At 48.3% G+C, this 18346-nt stretch overlaps 2 protein-coding genes across 2 annotated transcripts in view; one reads left to right on the top strand and one right to left on the bottom strand.

The window, feature by feature from the left end:
* LOC144987419 (uncharacterized) overlaps window positions 1–18346 on the top strand; it is a 409376-nt gene that overhangs the window by 383713 nt on the left and 7317 nt on the right. The gene's annotated exons all lie outside the window — the stretch shown is intronic.
* On the bottom strand, window positions 10276–16517 carry LOC144987424 (Fc receptor-like protein 5). Its single transcript, XM_078936830.1, has 5 exons — window positions 16374–16517; window positions 16216–16251; window positions 11060–11323; window positions 10740–10985; window positions 10276–10657 (listed from the first exon to the last, which is right to left on the bottom strand). The coding sequence occupies exons 1-5, from the start codon at window positions 16465–16467 to the stop codon at window positions 10545–10547; spliced, it is 753 nt and encodes a 250-aa protein (XP_078792956.1). The 5' UTR covers window positions 16468–16517; the 3' UTR covers window positions 10276–10544.

Genomic DNA, 18346 nt, shown 5'->3' with positions numbered 1-18346 from the left:
TTCAGCTCCGCCTTCAATACAGTCATCCCCCAGCAGCTCATCCACAAGCTAGACCAGCTACGACTCAACACGTCCCTGTGTAACTGGCTTCTGGACTTTCTGACAGGGAGACCACAGGCAGTTCGTGTCGGCAACAACACCTCCAGCACCATTACAATTAACACAGGGGTCCCCCAAGGATGTGTGCTGAGCCCCCTCCTCTTCACTCTGCTGACCCACGACTGCACCCCAACATCAAGCTTCAACCTCTTCATCAAGTTTGCGGATGACACAACAGTGGTGGGTCTCATCAACAACAACGATGAGACCCCCTCCAGGAGTGAGGTGAACAGGCTGGCTCTGTGGTGCAAAGACAACAATCTCCACCTGAATGTGGAGAAGACAAAGGAGATGGTTGTGGACTTCCGGAGAACTCCCACCCAGCACGCTCCACTGATCGCCAATGGTGCTGCTGTGGAAAGGGTGAGCTGCACCAAGTTCCTGGGGGTGCACATCTCCGACGACCTGTCTTGGAACCAAAACACTGCATTACTCGCCAAGAAAGCCCAACAACGCCTGTACTTCCTCCGCAAACTGAAGAGGGCCAGAGCTCCTCCCACCATCATGCAGACCTTCTACAGGGGGGCCATCGAGAGCATCCTGACCAGCTGCATCACCGTGTGGTACGGAGCCTGCAACGCGTCCTGCCGGAAGACTCTGCAGCACATTGTAAAACAGCTGAGAAGATCGTTGGTGTCCCTCTTACTGGCCTCTCGGACATTTACCGCTCCCGCCTCACCCGCAAAGCCATCAGGATTCCAGGGGACCCCTCACACCCATCCCAGAGACACTTCAACCTGCTGCCATCAGGGAGGAGGCTGCAAAGTCTGCAGGCCAGAACCAGCAGACTAAAAGACAGTTTCCTCCATCAGGCGATAAGGACACTCAACTCCCTCCCTGCCCTCCCCCCTCTGGCCCCTCCACTCCGTCCTACAAGCCCACACTGAAAACTTTCACAACAGTTCAAATCACCACTTTCACCAAAGACTGTCATCACTAACTCATCCACTTACTGTTCTCAGCACTGTTGTCACTTTAAACTGCCACTTTAACCATCTCATTGCTCTCTGCACTGTTTAGACTACTGTTATTCTCTTATTATTATTGCTGTCTTTTTATCTATTTTTTAAGTTGTTTATTTATTTATTTTTTATATGCTGCTTGCACTGTGGGGTGAGAGGAAAGCAATTTCATCTGTGCTGTATGTCTTTATGGATGCAGTACATTTGACAATAAAGCCGACTTTGACTTTGACTTTGACTTTTTGACCTGGATGGTGGTGGAGGCATGGTGAGAATCACCTTCTTTGATTTCTCCAGTGCCTTTAACACCATCCAGCCTTCTTTACTGGGTGATAAGCTGAGGCTGATGGGTGCTGGTGCGTCCACCGTCTCCTGGATCACTGACTACCTGACAGACAGGCCACAATTTGTCCGACTGGGTGGTGTGCGGTCTGACGTGGTGCTGAGTGGTGTGGGAGCCCTACAGGGCACTGTGCTCTCTCCATTTCTGTTCACCTTATACACCTCAGATTTCCAGAGTCATGTCACCTACAGAAATTCTCTGATGACTCTGTGGTTGTGGGGTGTATAAGCATAAAATGGTTGCTATGGAGATAAAATCAACAGAAAAGCTGCCATTTGGGAAAAAGTGGGTTTTTTATCAACTTATGACATAGCTCTCGCCAATGGAGGAATGTGTTTTTCTGAGTCAGTTGATGATGCTAATCGCTATGCTAGCACTTTTAGCTATGTTAGCATAACTAGCATAGTTAAGGTGGATGGGAGGAGGAGTACAGGAGGCTGGTGGACGGATTTGTGGAGTGGGCTGGAGAGATTTTGATTTTGATTTTATTGATTTATTTCAAGCATTGTAGTCAAAGCAATAAAAAATTTACACATATTTATAAAACTCATTACAGAAATGATGAAATGCATAGATTAAAAAGACAGAAAACAAAACAAAAATGTCACTTAAATCACATTTGCTTAATTAAATACAGTGATCATTAACTAAAGTATAAGTAGAGTTTGATTTATTGCTTGTAAAGGAGTGGGAAGAAGCAAGCTTATATAATCCCACCCCTACTGAGTTCATTCATTTGATAGTTTTACAGTGTTTTAAAATCCGGTTCTGATCAGATAGATTCTCTTCAAGTAACTAAATCCAGTGCTTATGGATGATTGATTATTTTCAGAAAACATTCATTCATGATTTCAGTAAACAGTAACGATACCGATATGAAATAATAATTGATCATCATTAGAACACATGATAAGATTAAACCAGTAACTATTGCTACACATTGCAGATCAAGTAAACAAAATCAATGGCTTATTGATTGTAATTTAAACATTTCAGTAATCATTACTGCACATTACAATGTAACACTCAGTGGTTCTAGTGGTTGCAGAATCACCTGCTGCTCAATGTGGACAAGACCAGGGAGATGGTGATCGACTTCCAGAGGAAAGGGACTGTCTTACAACCCCTCTGCATCCTGGGTAAGGATGTGGAAGCGGTGGAGGATTATAAATATCTGGGTGTGACTATCGACAGCAGACTGAGCTGGAGGAGCCACAGCACTGCTGTGTACAAGAAGGCCTGCAGCAGACTCTACTTCCTAAGGAAGCTGAACTCCTTCAATGTGTGCAGCAAGATGCTGGGGATCTTCTACCAGTCTGTGGTAGCCAGAACCTTGGTCTCCTCTGTGGTCTGCTGGGGAAGCAGCATTGCAGTCAGTGACACCAACAGACTGAACAAGCTGATCAGGAAGGCGGGTTCTGTCATTGGCTGCAAACAGGACACATTTGAAACAGTGATGGAGAGGAGGTCACTGAACAAGATCTTATCTTAGGATCCTCTCCACCCTGTTCTGGAAAAAACAGCGGAGCTCCTTCTCTAGGAGGCTCAAACAGCTCCGCTCCAAAACTGCCCGGTACCAAAAGTCATTCATACCCAATACAATAACCCTGTACAACAACTCACAATGCAAAAGATAACCTTTGCACATTTTTTATTATCTCTTTATTTAGTTGTTTTCTGTCACGGTGCCTCTGTCAGCCTACCTCCCCCCTCCTCCCTGCTCTGCTGATTGGAACCAGCTGCCCTCCATCACCTCGTCACCTGCAGACCTTCATAAGGAGATCCACTCCAGCATTATACGCCAGTCCGTTACACTCTCCGGTGCTTATGCCTGGCCTCAAGCTAAGTCACATCTTTCCTAGTCAAAGCCTCGTACTTACCTCCTCTTGTCATACGCCTTCAGGTCCTCTCCTCCACGGGTGCCGCTGGTTCCTCCACGCCTCTCGCTGCTCAGGCCACGCAGTTCTCCTCGCTGTTTTCTGGATCGCTCGCTGCAGTGTCCTCCTTCGCTCCTTGGCAGCTCGGTGTATTCCCAAGACGCTCATCCGGACTCCCACGGAATCTACGTCTCATTCTCACCTGAAGTTCCAACCACGGAACTTCAGCTCTTGGACTCTATTCTTATTATTAAATTATCAACTTACTCCCTGAGTCTGAGTCTTCTTCCGGGTTTCAGCAACTGGGTCTGCCTAGTCGTCGACGTCATGACAGAACGGACTGGCCAACACCCAGACCCAGCTTACCCGGAAGGACTCCGCTTGGCTGTCACGCAGCAAGGTATGGCCCTGGGACGCCAAACTGAATCCCATAATCAGATGGCCTCCGCCCAACAGGTCCTTTTCCGTCATTTGTACGGCATTTCTCAAGCCTTGATGGAATTACCGTCCAACAATCAGCTAACATCACAGCCAGCTCCGCGGCCCGCGCGACCGGAAATCCGGTTCCCGCTAGCTCAGCTAACGAAAACATCTGGCTTCAGCCCGAGACCTTCCAGGGTGACGTAGAGGCCTGCGGGGGTTTCTTCCTACAGTGCCAATTGATTTTCCAGGAGGCTCCACGTCATTACCACGCAGACCACAGCAAAATCACCCTCATAGTAAATTCTCTCAGGGGTAAAGCGCTTCAATGGGCGCAAGCCTACCTGACGGCTAATCCTATCCACCAAGTTCCGTTCAATGCTTCATAGGGGAATTCCAGCTGGTGTTCGATCAGCCCCGCAAGGAAGAGGAGGCGACCCGCCGACTGCTAGCCCTCAAGCAGCGCCACAAATCTGTGAGTGAACATCTCATTTACTTTAGAATTCTAGCGGTGGAGGCAGGTTGGCCGGATATTGCCCTCAAAGGTGTATTTTACCAATCACTCGTTGACTCGATCAAAGACCATTTATGTTCACAGCCAGAGGTCGGATCTTTTGAAGAGCTCGTCAACGCAGCCTTGCGGTCAGACATTCGCCTCCGAGAACGCCAGGCAGAGCGCCCCCGTCGTGAGGCTGTGGCTAATTTTCTTCCTCCATCCACTTCTGCTGATTCTGCTCTTTTCATTTCTTATGAACCCGTCGGACAGTCCTCAGAGGAACCTATGCAGATTGGACACTCAAAGCTCACTCCCGAGGAGCGGCAGAGACGGACAGAAGAAGGGCTTGTTTCTACTGTGGTAAGGCAGGTCACCTTGTTCACCAGTGTAAGCTATGTTTAAACACCAGGGCCCCCCGCTAGATGACAGGCTGCGGGTGGGTCAATCATCTCTCTTTTATTTATATTCCTGTCAAGTTGTGTTTGCAGTCAAAGACCCTCGAATGCAAAGCCCTCATTGACTCTGGTGCGGAACAAAGCTTTATTGATAACCGCTTGGTGTCAGAACTCAATCTTCCCACAGAGCCCTTGGAACTCCCGGTCAAGGCAGCTGGTTTGGGGGGCCAGCTCCTCACTCACATCACCCATCGCACCAAGCCGGTTCAGCTCTTCACTTCCCGTAATCATCACGAATTCATGCAATTTTATGTCACTAAATCCCCCCAATCTCCCGTCATCTTAGGTTTCCCCTGGCTCCGCGCCCACAACCCGCAGTTTGATTGGGTCAACCTCCACATCACCAACTGGAGTAATAGCTGCATGGCTAACTGCCTCAGCTCTGTCATTCCCTCTGTTCCACCCCAACACAATCCTGCCCCGGAAAACATCGATCTATCCAAGGTACCCCTCTGCTATCACGACCTTAAACCCGTTTTCCGCAAAGTCAAGGCAGGGGCCTTACCTCCTCACAGACCTTACGACTGCTCCGTCGAACTGTTAAAAGGTGCTACTCTACCTAAGGGGAGGTTGTTTAATTTATCGTGCCCTGAGAAACAGGCCATGGAAAAATCCATTCATAAGGCCCTCTCTTCTGGTCACATCCGGCCCTCTTCTTCCCTGGTAGGTGCAGGGTTTTTTTTCGTCCAAAAGAAAGATAAAAAATTACGACCCTGCATCGACTACTGTGAACTCAATCAAATCAATGTTAAAAACAAGTATTCTCTTCCCCTCATAAGTTCGGCTTTAGATTCTGTCCAAGAAGCTTGTGTCTTTTCAAAATTAGATCTCCGTAATGCTTATCACTTAGTGCGGATGAAGGAAGGGGACGAGTGGAAAACGGCGTTTAACACCCCGCTTGGACACTTATTTAGTCATGCCTTTTGGGCTTACTAACGCCCCGGCCGTTTTTCAACATCTTGTGAATGACGTACTCCGTGACTTTTTGAACCGTTTTGTATTCGTCTACCTTGACGACATCCTTATCTACTCTCGGGATCAGGATCAGCATATCCTTTTTGTTATTTTTTAACTTGTTCTGTCCAACAGCTGAGCAAACAGATTAGAGCTGAAGGCTTTTTGTGTTGGACAGGTTTTACTATCACAAAAAGAGGTTATATAGCTTCGAGATACTAGAGTGTAGATTTGTATAAACCCCTTGTTGTCGTATTAATTTTTATTTATTTGTTACATTTAGTGTGTGTGAGTAGGGAGAGGGGAAGAATGTGAGGGGAGGGTGGAAGAATGTAAAAGGAAGAGGTGAAAAGGTGGGGGATACAAGCCCTGATTTGAATAAGTTATTATTTTAAGCTGTAACAATTATACCAGATGTGCTGGAAAGACAAATGTTACATCAAAGGTGAAAATCTGACTCTATGATGAGCGAAAAAAATCTGTCCATCAATACACTGTGGGTAAGGAAGAGGGATGAAGCAGACAGGGAGCAGTGTGACAGTGTGCACGTGGGGGTGGAGATACATGCATGCTGCCGACGTGAACCGTGTGTTCATGTCATGTCTTGTCGTTCTTATCATTTGTCCTGAGTTGTGCACTTCTGGTCTGTCTGTCATCTGTGTTGTCTCGTGTTGCACTTCCTGTTTTATTTTGAAACACTAACACTCCTCTCATTTCAGGCCATGTTCCTTCCTGCTCTTGTCTGTTCCCCACAGGTGTGACTGTGTAATTTCCTCTGATTGGTTCCATCTGTGTTCCCTCCCTCATGTCTTAAATAGTCTGTCTCCCTTTGTCTTGTGCCAGGTTGTTTGGTTATTTCCAGAGCTATTGTTTAAGCCTGTACAAGAAATTAAAACCACTAAATCTCTGCATCTGAGTCCAGCCCTGTGATCATACCTGACAGTTCATAAGGAGAACCAGATCCTACCCAGCCAGACCAGGACAGGGGAGGAGAGCCCCCCAGGCCAGGAGCCCCCCCAGCATCCGGACCCAGGCAGCCCGGGAGGGGGGGAGGAGGGGACCGCCCACCCCACCAGCCAGGCACAGAGAGGGCCCCCCTACAGGCCCCCCCCAGTGCCCAGAGGCATAAGCGAACCCAGTGTCCGGCCCCCAGGCCACAGGACAGGAGCGCTTAGTACCAGGCGGCAGCCATGGGGGCTACCGGGCGCCGGACACCGAGACAAGGGCCAAGGACGAATCCAGGGCCCCCAGAACCCATGAGCCGTCCACCACCCGACCGGCGCCCCGTCTCCGCAAGCCAGCCAAGGCACGCGACCCGAGCAACCCAGGGATCGCCACGCACCCACAGCCACCCCCCATATCCCTACAACCCTACATACTACAACCCCCCCACCATAATATCTAAGCCCCCCTCCCCAACCCTCTCAGTGCCCTCCCCTCTCTGTGATGGGGAGGGAAAGCCCCAGAGGGTCCCAGCAAGCCAGCCCCCAGGTCCGTCCCACCCATGCACTCAAGCACACATACTCACAATCATCTGGTTACCCTCCCCACCCCCCGCCGCCCTGCAGTAACCCCCCCCCCCCAGCCGTCCGACCCCCAGCGCTGTATGCCCGACTATTCCTGCAGCCGACAGGACACCCATAAGCCCGGCCGCCCTGAGAAGATCAGGCGGGTGAAGACCGGCCGCCCCCCGCCGACCCCACCCATGTATGGAGGTGTGGGAGTGCTGTGTGTGTGCTGCAGGTAAAATAGGAGGTCTCCAGTGTGGGGGGCCCCACCGCTGCCAGGCCGCAGAGCCCCCCACTCCGGGGTCCCTCTGTGAGTGGTGTGTATTTGCTGTGTGTGTGCTGCTAGCATGCAGTGTGTGTGTCTACAGAGGAAGTTAAAATTGTGTGTGGGGGGGGGGGCAGTGAATCGTGAGCACAGATGTTTCACCGTGCCCCCCTCCACCAGACCCTCTCCACAAGGCCCTAGATGAATCTAATATGTGTCTAATATCCAAATAAAAAGCGGGCTGGAGGGCGGGTGCCAACGCGAACCCAGAGAAAGGTATTCCCAGTGAGCCCCGCCAGCCTACCCCTCCCATTCAGTTCCCGGAGCCCTATGTGCCTGTGTGCAATATTTGTTTGGGTGAGAGCGGGGAGGAGCAGGCGGATGAGCACAACCGGGGGAGAAGGCTCCCCCGAGCGACCGGACCCCCCGCCGGCCGCGGTAGGCGCCCCCCCTCCCAGAGCGGCCAGGCAGCCAGAAATGGCAAGCCAGCCGCAGTTGGAGGCAAGAGCCTCGTAGCGCCGAGAGACAGCCAGCAAGGAAGGGTCCCGGTGCCAGAACGGAGGGGCAGGGGGTCCAGCCCCACCATTCATACCCTGGCCTCCTTAAGGACTAGCACACCCCCCAGGCCCCCCACCCCCCAAAAAATTAAATAATAATAATAATAAGATAAATAAATAAATAAATAAATAAATAATAATAATAAGATAAACCCACCCAAGTGAACCCCTTAACCCCTGCTGTGAATGCGGCGTCGACCCCCGGGGGGCCAGGCCACGCGCCAACTACCGGCCACGGGCAAAACACTGGCCATGGGCAGAGCTACTGAGGCTTCACCACCATCGTGCCAGCTGACAAGGGTGTAGGTCCCTCTGTCCCATCGGCAACGGGTTCATCTACACACAGATCTGGAAAGATCCACAACCCCTCTTGTGACTGATCTGTCTGCAACTGTGCTTGTGTGTGTATCTGGCCATTGGGGCGTAATATGTAAAGATTTTTATGTGTAGGAGCCATTTTGAGTTGTGTGTATGTAAATTGTATTTTTGTATTTGAAAGCTTTTGATTTGTACATTTTATGTTTTTGATATGTGAGTGTACCTGTTAATGCGCAATTGCAACTGCACACAGTTATGAACAGAATGTATTGTATGAGTTACAAATCAAACCTTATGCACACATATCCAACATTACACACAAACTGGTCGTTTAGACTCAAGTAACAAATCAAGAATCACACGTGTTCTGAGAGTTTTATCTCCTTCAGTATTTTTTCCTTTAATTAAGCTCAGCTGCAAACTACTGATCACACCAGTCTGAGATTGATGTCAGTGATCCAAAGAGCCTGGAGATACAACATCATTCATTAGTTTCATTGAAAAACAAAGAATTGTGTCTGTGTGATACTTAAATACAATATGCATCATCATTTGGAACTATGGAAGTTTTCCTGATTTGGAAAGCCTCCAGTGTGTTCACCAAACCTGTTGGACCTGTTACTTTTCAGGTAACACCATTTTTCTTGCTGTTGTCAAGCTCTACCTTTAGCCAACGTTGCTGTGCAACAGCGGTCCTGCATGGTGGGATGACAATGGGTCTTTCATGTGGGTCAAAATGAAAAACTGTCCAATTGTCTTGGAAACATCAGCAGGTTCATCTAATGTGCTCTGGGAGTTGTTGTGGATTTCATCACTCTTTGAGGTTTCAGACATTAGGATTTATTGTGGTTTAAGTCTCCACACTGTGTGCGTTGGTGTGTCACATGGTCATGTGACTTGGCACGTTCAATCAGAAACCATTAAAAACAGATGTGGGAAAGTTGCCAGAAGGAGCGAGTTGGGAAGTCTCTGGTGTTTTTGCTGGAGGTACGTTAGGTATTTTTGTCGTCATTGCACAATAAATAATTCTGAAACTAACGCAACTAATGTCAGAACACAGAAGCTGACTACTGGTGCCAACTTCTCCGGAAACAAGCAGGAAGTTGTTTGAAACAATTGAAAGATTGATAAATGTCATTGTGTATCAGCATCATGCACTTTATATGGAGAGATGAACTGTTTAAGTAACAACTTTGTTTCTCATTGTTATTTTGATCATGAACCAATTTTGCTTATTCATTATTGTACAATATGGAAGTTTACACCGTCATTTATAATGCCATTAGCTTTATTTATCAGTGATATTAGGAATGGATTATCCTTATGTGCACATAGAACTTGGACCCATGATTTCTATTTAGGTCAGGTGTTTTGGATGGTTAGCTAAAGCCCAGGATCCAGAACCAAAGCCTGAACTCTGCAGCCGCCCTATCTGTGAACTCCACCTCCTGCTCTGGTCTGGCTGGTAGGAGGCTTCTTACGGACTCCCTCTTTTCTCTCCTCCAGTTCCCTCGCTACTCAGCCACTCTGCCGTTCACACATCCACTCACACAATTCCCCTCTTGCCCTCTGGATTACCCTCTGTTGGACACCTTGGCCGTTATGACTATGGACTGTTGCAAGTGAACTGTGTTGTGCCTTGATAGACTGAATTTCCTGAGAAAAGGTCATTTACCAACATGAATTGATGATTTGCTGTAAATAATTATTGTGTGGCCTTTCAATGTGTGTAAATGTTATTTGTTTCTTTGTTTTTCCCCAATAAATGGTACCATCAAATGCATTCCTGTTTCAGTCTCTTTCTCCACTCCTTGAACCAGACATCTTCTGATCTAGTCCAGTGCCTCTGTGTCTACTACCAAATAGCCACACTGCGTTTAAGTCAGATAGGTTACCAGTGTCCTCCATAGACTGTAGGTTTCAAGCTTGTGTGACTCGTCTGCACAGACAGTACCGGTTGAGGACAGCTGGTATAGAAGATGTCTTTTGACTTATTGCAGTATCTGCTTCAGTTCTAACCATTGATAGAGAATTCAGTTTATTTCTGTGTTCTGTCTCAGAGGTACAGATCCAAATATAACTAGACAAACCAACAAGATGACATCTGCAGAGCTGTCTCTGTATTTATTACAATATGTTTACTCTCACAGGTCAAGAACTGGAAGAACAAATGAAGAGGAAGTTTGGTTAACAAGAGAAGAAACATAAAGACATGAATTTCCTCTCAATAAATGGAAACAAACAGCATCAAATCCAAAGGTTTATGCGTCAGACTGAGAGTACAGCATCTCTACAGGTCAACCAGGAACAGCATCAGAACCAAAACACCAACACACACCCCAGTCGACCACTGATGAAGAGGAGCAGGGGAGGATGAAAGAGCAGAGGTGGTTCTGGGATTCTCTGAAACAGACCAAAGATGATGATGAAGATGAAGAACAGAGAGGCTGCAGAACCTGATGGGGTCCCTGAAGGAGCTCCTCACCTGAGACAGAGATCCAGCTGGATGGAGACTCTCCATGAGCGCTGATGTGACACTTGTAGAGACCTTCATCAGACCTGGAAACATGCTGGAGGGTCATGTGACCTGTAGGCTCAGTCCTAATGAGGGAGCCATCTTTATAGAAAGCAGCTGAGAGGTTTAAGGGAGGGGTTCTTGATTGACAGCTCAGAGTGAGGTCATGACCCTCCATCACAGGGAGGACAGGACTCTGCAGGATCACTGATCCACCTCAACACAGAGACAAAGCATTTCATCCATCTGCACACAGCTGCAGCAACACTAACTCCACAGTCTGATCTTACCAGAGACACTGATGTTCACGCTGATGCTGGAGGCTCCTCCCCCTCTGGACTCACACCAGTACACACCACCGTCTTCTTCATACATGTAGCCAATCTTGCAGGACAAACCATCTGGTGATCCCCACTCAGATCCACACAGAGTCCTGGTTTCTTTGCTGGTGTTTCTCCTCAGAGTCCATCCTGCAGAGCTGTGGTCCTCACACTTCAGAGTCACTGATTCTCCTCTAAAGAACTGAGATCTGCTGGGACTCACAGTCAGACCACCTGTAGGAAGGATAAAAAAATTCAGCTACATAACAATGAAACAACTACACTTGACCAAAGTCCTCCACGGTTTAAAATCAATAAAGTAATGGGTATATTAAAAACAGCAAATGATCTGTCTCCACCTAACGCTCCTTTGTATCACCAACCCCCCGTCATGTCGTCTTTCTCTACTCTTACAAACTGCCTCTTTGGGCTTCCTCTAGACCAGGGATGCCCAATTTGTTGATTGCGATCAAATCAAGTAGTCGACAGAACTATGGGTAGACCACAGCCATCAAAAACAAAAAACGAAAACAATCAGAATTCTGATTCTTTTCATGCCAAATTTGATTTATGAGTTAATCAATGTTTTCCTCCCTCATTCTACTTTATTTTTTTTATTTTTTTACAAAAATGACTAATGACAGAGTATATTTAACAAAACAATTTCAACATCTCCTTTAGAGGTTGGTCTGTACGCAAAGTGCAAGTTGTCGTCGTTCTCTGTCGGCTTTTCCCATCAGGGGTCGCCACAGCGAACAAGTCACATGGTAAACTTGGCAATGTTTTACGCCGGATGCCCTTCCTGACGCAACCTTCTCAAAGCAACCGGGCTTGGGACCGGCACAGAGGTAGAGAAGGAAACAGGGAGCAGCCCGGATTCGAACCCTGGTTTCATGGACGGAAGGCGCCGCAAACCAGCACGAGCTAAACCGGCTCCCTAGCACGCAAAGTGCAAGTGAATTCAGTGAAAATGTTTCTAGAACAATACAACAGCTGTTTTGTGAGCAACTGCTAGCTTGGGCATCTCTAATGAGAAATACTTCCTCACTCGATAGAGTGTCTGTTCCTGGTGTTGCATCATTTTCGCTGTACTTCCACTTCTTGAAACAACTGTCTTCAAACATATTTTGCAGCATGTGGTTTCATGCTGCAAGATTAAAGTCACAACCCCATCTATGTCTATAAATTTAAGACTGTCCGTCTACCTCCCCACTGCAAAGTTGACGGACCAGTTTTATGCCAACGACAGCAGAACAGCAGTGGGGACAGAGCATCACTTTGGTATATCCCACATTTGATGGACACTTGTGCAAGTGGCTTCCCATTGGCTTCAAGGGTGGTTTTCCAAAGCTTCATGGTGTTTCCTATAAAGGCTCTTAGAGTCCTGTTGATGTTGTACAGCTCCAAGCATTCAGTGATCCATGAGTGTGGCATCGAGTCATAGGCCTTCTTGTAATCAATCCAGGCTGTGCACAGGTTGGTGTGTCGTGACCTGCAGTCTTGAGCGACTGTTCTGTGAACCAGGAGTTGGTGTTTGGCTCCTCTGGAGTCTCTACCAATGCCCTTCTGTGTCTTGCTCATGTATTGATCCATGTGCCTATTTATCTTTGTTGCAATGATGCCTGACATGAGCTTCCATGTTGTGGAGAGACAGGTTATTGGCCGGTAGTTGGATGGGACTGCACCCTTTGAGGGACCCTTCTGGATCAGGATCGTTCGCCCTTCCGTTAGCCATTCGGGGTGTGTCCCATCTCTTAGCAGCTGGTTCATTTGTGCTGCCAGGCGCTCGTGGAGTGCGGTAAGCTTCTTTAGCCAGTAGGCATGTATCATGTCAGTGCCCGGTGCTGTCCAGTTCTTCATACCTGAGACTCTTTCTTGGATGTCTGCCACTGTGATGGTTACTGGATTCTGTTCAGGGAGGTTGCTATGTTCTTTTCTCAGAGAGACCAGCCACTGGGCATTGCTGTTATGTGCTGTCTCTTTCTCCCATATACTTCCAGTACTGTTCAGTTTCTAGCCTTGGTGGGTCTGCTCGGCTGTTTTGACCCTGCCACTGAGCGTACACTTTTGCAGGTTGAGTTGCGAAGAGCCTGTTTATTCGTCTGGCTTCATTGTCTCTTGTGTACCTCTTTAGACGGCTGCTCAAGGCTAGGAGCCTTTGTTTGGCAGTTTCCAGTGCTTCAGGTATGGACATCTGGCTGTATCTCTTAGGTACTTGCTTTCTCATTGTACCTCTTTGAGCCTCTGTCAGCTTACTCACATCCTTCCAAGTTGCCTTGATTTTGGCCTCTAACCGTTGCTTCCATGGTGGGTACTGTTTTCTTCCATGGTTACGCTTATAAAAAGTATATTGGATTTTCAGAGAGTGCACACTCAGCATGCTCCTCTTACCATCAACAACACAACGGTGGAATGAGTGAGCAGCACCAAGTTCCTGGGTGTGCACATCCCAGGAAACCTCTCCTGGTCGGATAACATAGCATCACTGGCAGGGAAATGACAGTAGTGTCTCCACTTCCTCCCCAAAGCCCCTGCCCCCACCATGCACACTTTCTCCAGAGGCGCCGTGGAGAGCATCCTCTCCAGCCACATCACAGTGTGGTATGGCGCCTGCAACGCGTCCTGACAGACGTCCCTCCAATGCATTGTTAGGGCGGCTGAGAGGATCATGGGTGCCCCCCTCCCCTCCCTCCAGGACATCTACAACAGACGCCTCACCCGGAAAGCCCTCTGCATTGCAGATGACCCCACCCACCCATCCATCCCACAGCTCCTTCAGTCTGCTGCCATCCGGGAGGAGACTACATACTTCAGGCCAGGACCAGCAGACTCAGAGACAGTTTTCTCCACAAGGCTGTCAGGAGGCTGATCCCCCCCCCCCCCCCCCGTTGCCATTGCCCCCCTGACGCACACATTATTCTACCTCATCAGCACTGATCTGCACCTTCCACCAGCTCACTGGTGCTGTAAAAAATGAAGAACTACACAACAGTCACTTTATTTTTGTCTCATTTTTACAGTCATCACTTAATTTATTATTATTTCTAGTCACCTTATTTGTTTGTCTTATTCTATTTTACTCTGTAATTTGAAGTTAGATCCCCGTTTGGACTGGAGTTTGAAGAGAAACTAAATTGCAATTTCTATGTATGTGAAAACATTATAGAGATCGACAAGGCCCCAACTGACAGTGTGCTCAGTGAATGTCTCAGGCAATGGAGAGCAGAGGATACAGTGCTGGAGGACAGATCCTCATGGGAGGACAAACCCCTGCATGGGATGTACCACCGGACCATAACTGAAGTGGCTGATATCAAGAAGTCCTACCAATGGCTAGAAAGGGCTGGCCTACAGGACAGCACTGAAGCGCTCATCCTGGCAGCTCAGGAAAAAGACCCAAGGTGTAGATCTACCACACCAGACCAGACCCAAGGTGTAGATCTACCACATCAGACAAGACCCAAGGTGTAGATCAACCACACCAGACAAGACCCTAGGTGTAGATCTATCACACCAGACGAGACCCAAGGAGTAGATCTACCACAGCAGACAAGACCCAAGGTATAGATCTACCACACCAGGCAAGACCCAAGGTGTAGATCTACCACACCAGACAAGACCCAAGGTGTAGATCTACCACACCAGGCAAGACCCAAGGTGTAGATCTACCACACCAGACAAGACCCAAGGTGTAGATCTACCACACCAGACAAGACCCAAGGTGTACATCTACCACACCAGACAAGACCCAAGGTGTAGAGCTACCACACCAGACAAGACCCAAGGTGTAGATCTACCACACCAGACAAGACCCAAGGTGTAGATCTACCACACCAGACAAGATCCACGTTGTAGATCTACCACACCAGACAATACCCAAGGTGTAGATCTACCACACCAGACAAGACCCAAGGAGTAGATCTACCACACCAGATAAGACCCACGGTGTAGATCTACCACACCAGACAAGACCCAAGGTGTAGATCTACCACACCAGACAAGACCCAAAGTGTAGATCTACCACACCAGACAATACCCAAAGTGTACATCTACCACACTAGACCACACCCAAGGTGTAGGCTGTGCAAAGAGGCACCTGAAACAATCCAGCACATAACTGCAGGGTGTAAGATGCTGGCAGGTAAAGCATACATGGAGCGCCACAATCAAGTGGCTGGAATAATATACAGGAACATGTGTGCAGAATTTGGACTGGAAACCCCAAGGTCAAAATGGGAAACACCTCTGAAAGTGGTAGAGAATCAGAGGGCAAAGATCCTGTGGGACTTCCAGATCCAGACTGATAGGATGGTAATGGAGAACCAACCAGACATTGTAGTGGTGGATAAAGAACAGAGGAAAGCCGTTGTGGTGGATGTGGCAGTGCCAAGCGATGGGAACATCAGGAAGAAGGAACATGAGAAACTGGAGAAATACCAGGGACTCAGAGAAGAACTGGAGAAAGCTTGGAAAGTGAAGGTGACAGTGGTGCCTGTGGTAATTGGAGCACTGGGGGCAGTAACCCCCAAGTTGGAGGAGGGGCTACAACAGATACCTGGAAAGATCTCAGACATCTCAATCCAGAAAAGCGCAGTGCTAGGAACAGCTAAGATACTGCAGGACCCCAGCTTGGAGGAGAAACCACCCGCGGAGGGTGAGAGGGGCAAGTTTATCAAGAATCAAGGATATTTATATTTATATTAATTCATGATGTATCACAAATATTAATATATCTAGGTTTTTACATTTGTCAAAGCAGCAGACCATTTAAATAAAGTATTTTTCCTGCAAGCTACGTTCCAGCAGCAGCTGCAGGTTTACTGAGTTTGTGTTCATCTCCTTTATCAAGAAAAGATTTTCTTCTGACATTGCTGTTCTTCATTGTTTGAACATGAAGCCTCACAGAAAAAGGAAGTGGTTTCTAGAGCTGTTTCATAACTTTGTCTTCCGTCTGCCTCTTACTGTATCATTGATTTTTCTAGGGTGCATTAAGGAGTTACAGTAAATCACATCTTTGCTCTTCATTTCTGAACAAATGTTCAGGTTGGTCTCCTGCAGCCTCATCCTACGTCTTTGTTTCATCTGTTTTTCATCTCCAGAACCGTGGGATCATGAAGCGGACTTACCCTGGTTAGTAGAGCTGCACAGCAGAGTGGGCAGAACTGCAGAGAAAAGACCAGTTAATCCAACACCAGAACCGTGACCCGAACCTCTGCATCTCTGTTTCTGTTCTAGAGCAGAAACATCTAGAACATGTAGGTAGAGATTGACAGACAGAACTCACAGAGCAGATTGAGAAGAGACGCCTCCATCATCATCAGAGAGTCTGTGCGTTTGCTCTGACCTCTTTCCTCTGACAGCTGCTGTCTCAGCAACATCTCTGTGGTTTCCTGATCACATGGCAGCAGCGTCTGAGGAAGCAACAATCAGTGTCTGCGCAGCTGCAGCTGCTGTCGTTCTTGTTAGTTGGGTCCTGCTCCCGTCCCACTCCAGTAAGAATTTTATCCCGTCCTGGCAGAGTCGACTCCATGAAACGTGAATCTGACAGGAATCCAGTGACCTGTGAGATTCATGAAAAAGTGTCAGCCTCTGGTGAAAATCTGTTGAATCTGGTGAGGGTCTTGGTGTGGGGTTGGCTGGACACTCTCCCTCCTTCTTTTTAAATTCCATCATCCACTGTGACCCTTGTTCTATCCTAGTCTTGTTAACACTGGGAGTTGGGTCATCTAGACCCACTAGACAGTGCTCTGAACCTTTTTTCTTCAATGACTTGTGATCTTCACTGGTGTCCATGGATTACATGAAATCTTTCCACCTTTATCCACCTTTGTCATGGTATGAGAAGGGGAGCCGGTTTAGCTCGTGCTGGTTTGCAGCGCCTTCCGTCCGTGAAACCAGGGTTCGAATCCGGGCTGCTCCCTGTTCCCTTCTCTACCTCTCTGCCAGTCCCAAGCCCAGTTGCTTTGAGAAGATTGCGTCAGGAAGGGCATCCGGCGTAAAACATTGCCAAATTTACCATGCGACTTGTTCGCTGTGGCGACCCCTGATGGGAGAAGCCGAAAAAGGAAGAAGAGTCATGGTAGGAGAACACATAGGAGGTCATAGGATAGCACAAGGGTTAGAGCCACATAAAGATCCACTCGAGCACAGGTGTTAGCTCACCTTTGCACAACTAGTTTAAGTGTTTAAATGAAATATTTCACGTGTCAGTCTGAATGCAAAAGTATGCGTGTGTGAACATCAGTTGAGCTGTGTACGTGTTGACATGTTTTGTAAGTGGGCTTTTTTGGAGCCAACAGGTATGTTTGTGAAATTTGGGTGTGTGTGTGGACAGGCCCCGCCCACTTTTGGATTTATATTACTTATAAACCTGACTGCAATGATTGTAAACATCTAGCAGCTTGTTGCTTTATGCTGCTTCATTGTTTTACTCCCCCCCTTTCCTATAATCACCCTCCTACACCCCCCCCTCTCTCTTCTTCCCTCCTTTCCTTTCCCGTCCGGTCCAACACCAAAGATTTTCAAATATGATTGAAATGAATAAAGTTTGTCCTGGATTCCAAAAGGGGTTTATTCAGACATACCTCTGGTTTGTCTGAAGATTAATAACCCCTGTTGTTAAAGTAAAATATGTCCAACACAAGAGGCCCTCAGCTCTCATCTGTTGGACTGGACAAGTTCCATCCATCCATCCATCTTCCTCCGCTTATCCGGGACCGGGTCGCGGGGGCAGCAGACTGAGCAGAGATGCCCAGACTTCCCTCACCCCAGCCACTTCCTCCAGCTCCTCTGGGGGGACCCCGAGACGTTCCCAGGCCAGCCGAGAGACGTAGTCTCTCCAGCGTGTCCTGGGTCTTCCTCGGGGCCTCCGCTCAGTGGGACATGCCCGGAACACCTCTCCAGGGAGGCGTCCAGGAGGCATCCGAACTAGATGCCCGAGCCACCTCAACTGGCTCCTTTCGATGTGGAGGAGAAGCGGTTCTACTCCGAGCTCTCCGCGGGTGACCGAGCTTCTCACCCTATCTCTAAGGGAGCGCCCAGCCACCCTGCGGAGGAAGCTCATTTCAGCCGCTTGTATTCGGGACCTCGTTCTTTCGGTCATAACCCATAGCTCATGACCATAGGTGAGTACTGGAACGTAGATCGACCGGTAAATTGAGAGCTTTGCTTTTCGGCTCAGCTCTCTCTTCACCACGACGGACCGATAGAGCGACCGCATAACTACGGACGCTGCTCCGATCCGCCTGTCAATCTCAC

This window comes from Oryzias latipes, chromosome 18 (genome assembly GCF_053564925.1).
Source record: "Oryzias latipes strain Hd-rR chromosome 18, Olatipes_Hd-rR_3.1".
Classification (NCBI taxonomy): domain Eukaryota; kingdom Metazoa; phylum Chordata; class Actinopteri; order Beloniformes; family Adrianichthyidae; genus Oryzias; species Oryzias latipes.
Note: the sequence above shows the minus strand (reverse complement) of the source record. Positions and strands in the feature narration are given on the sequence as shown.

Bases quoted from the DNA above. Each gene is read 5' to 3' on its own strand.
- LOC144987424 (XM_078936830.1), bottom strand. From the start codon at position 16,467: ATGTTGCTGAGACAGCAGCTGTCAGAGGAAAGAGGTCAGAGCAAACGC. The intron at 11,324-16,215 runs GTAAGTCCGCTT...TCCTTCCTACAG, and splicing joins GTGCAGCTCTACTAACCAGG to GTGGTCTGACTGTGAGTCCC. The intron at 10,986-11,059 runs GTAAGATCAGAC...CTCTGTGTTGAG, and splicing joins CGTGAACATCAGTGTCTCTG to GTGGATCAGTGATCCTGCAG.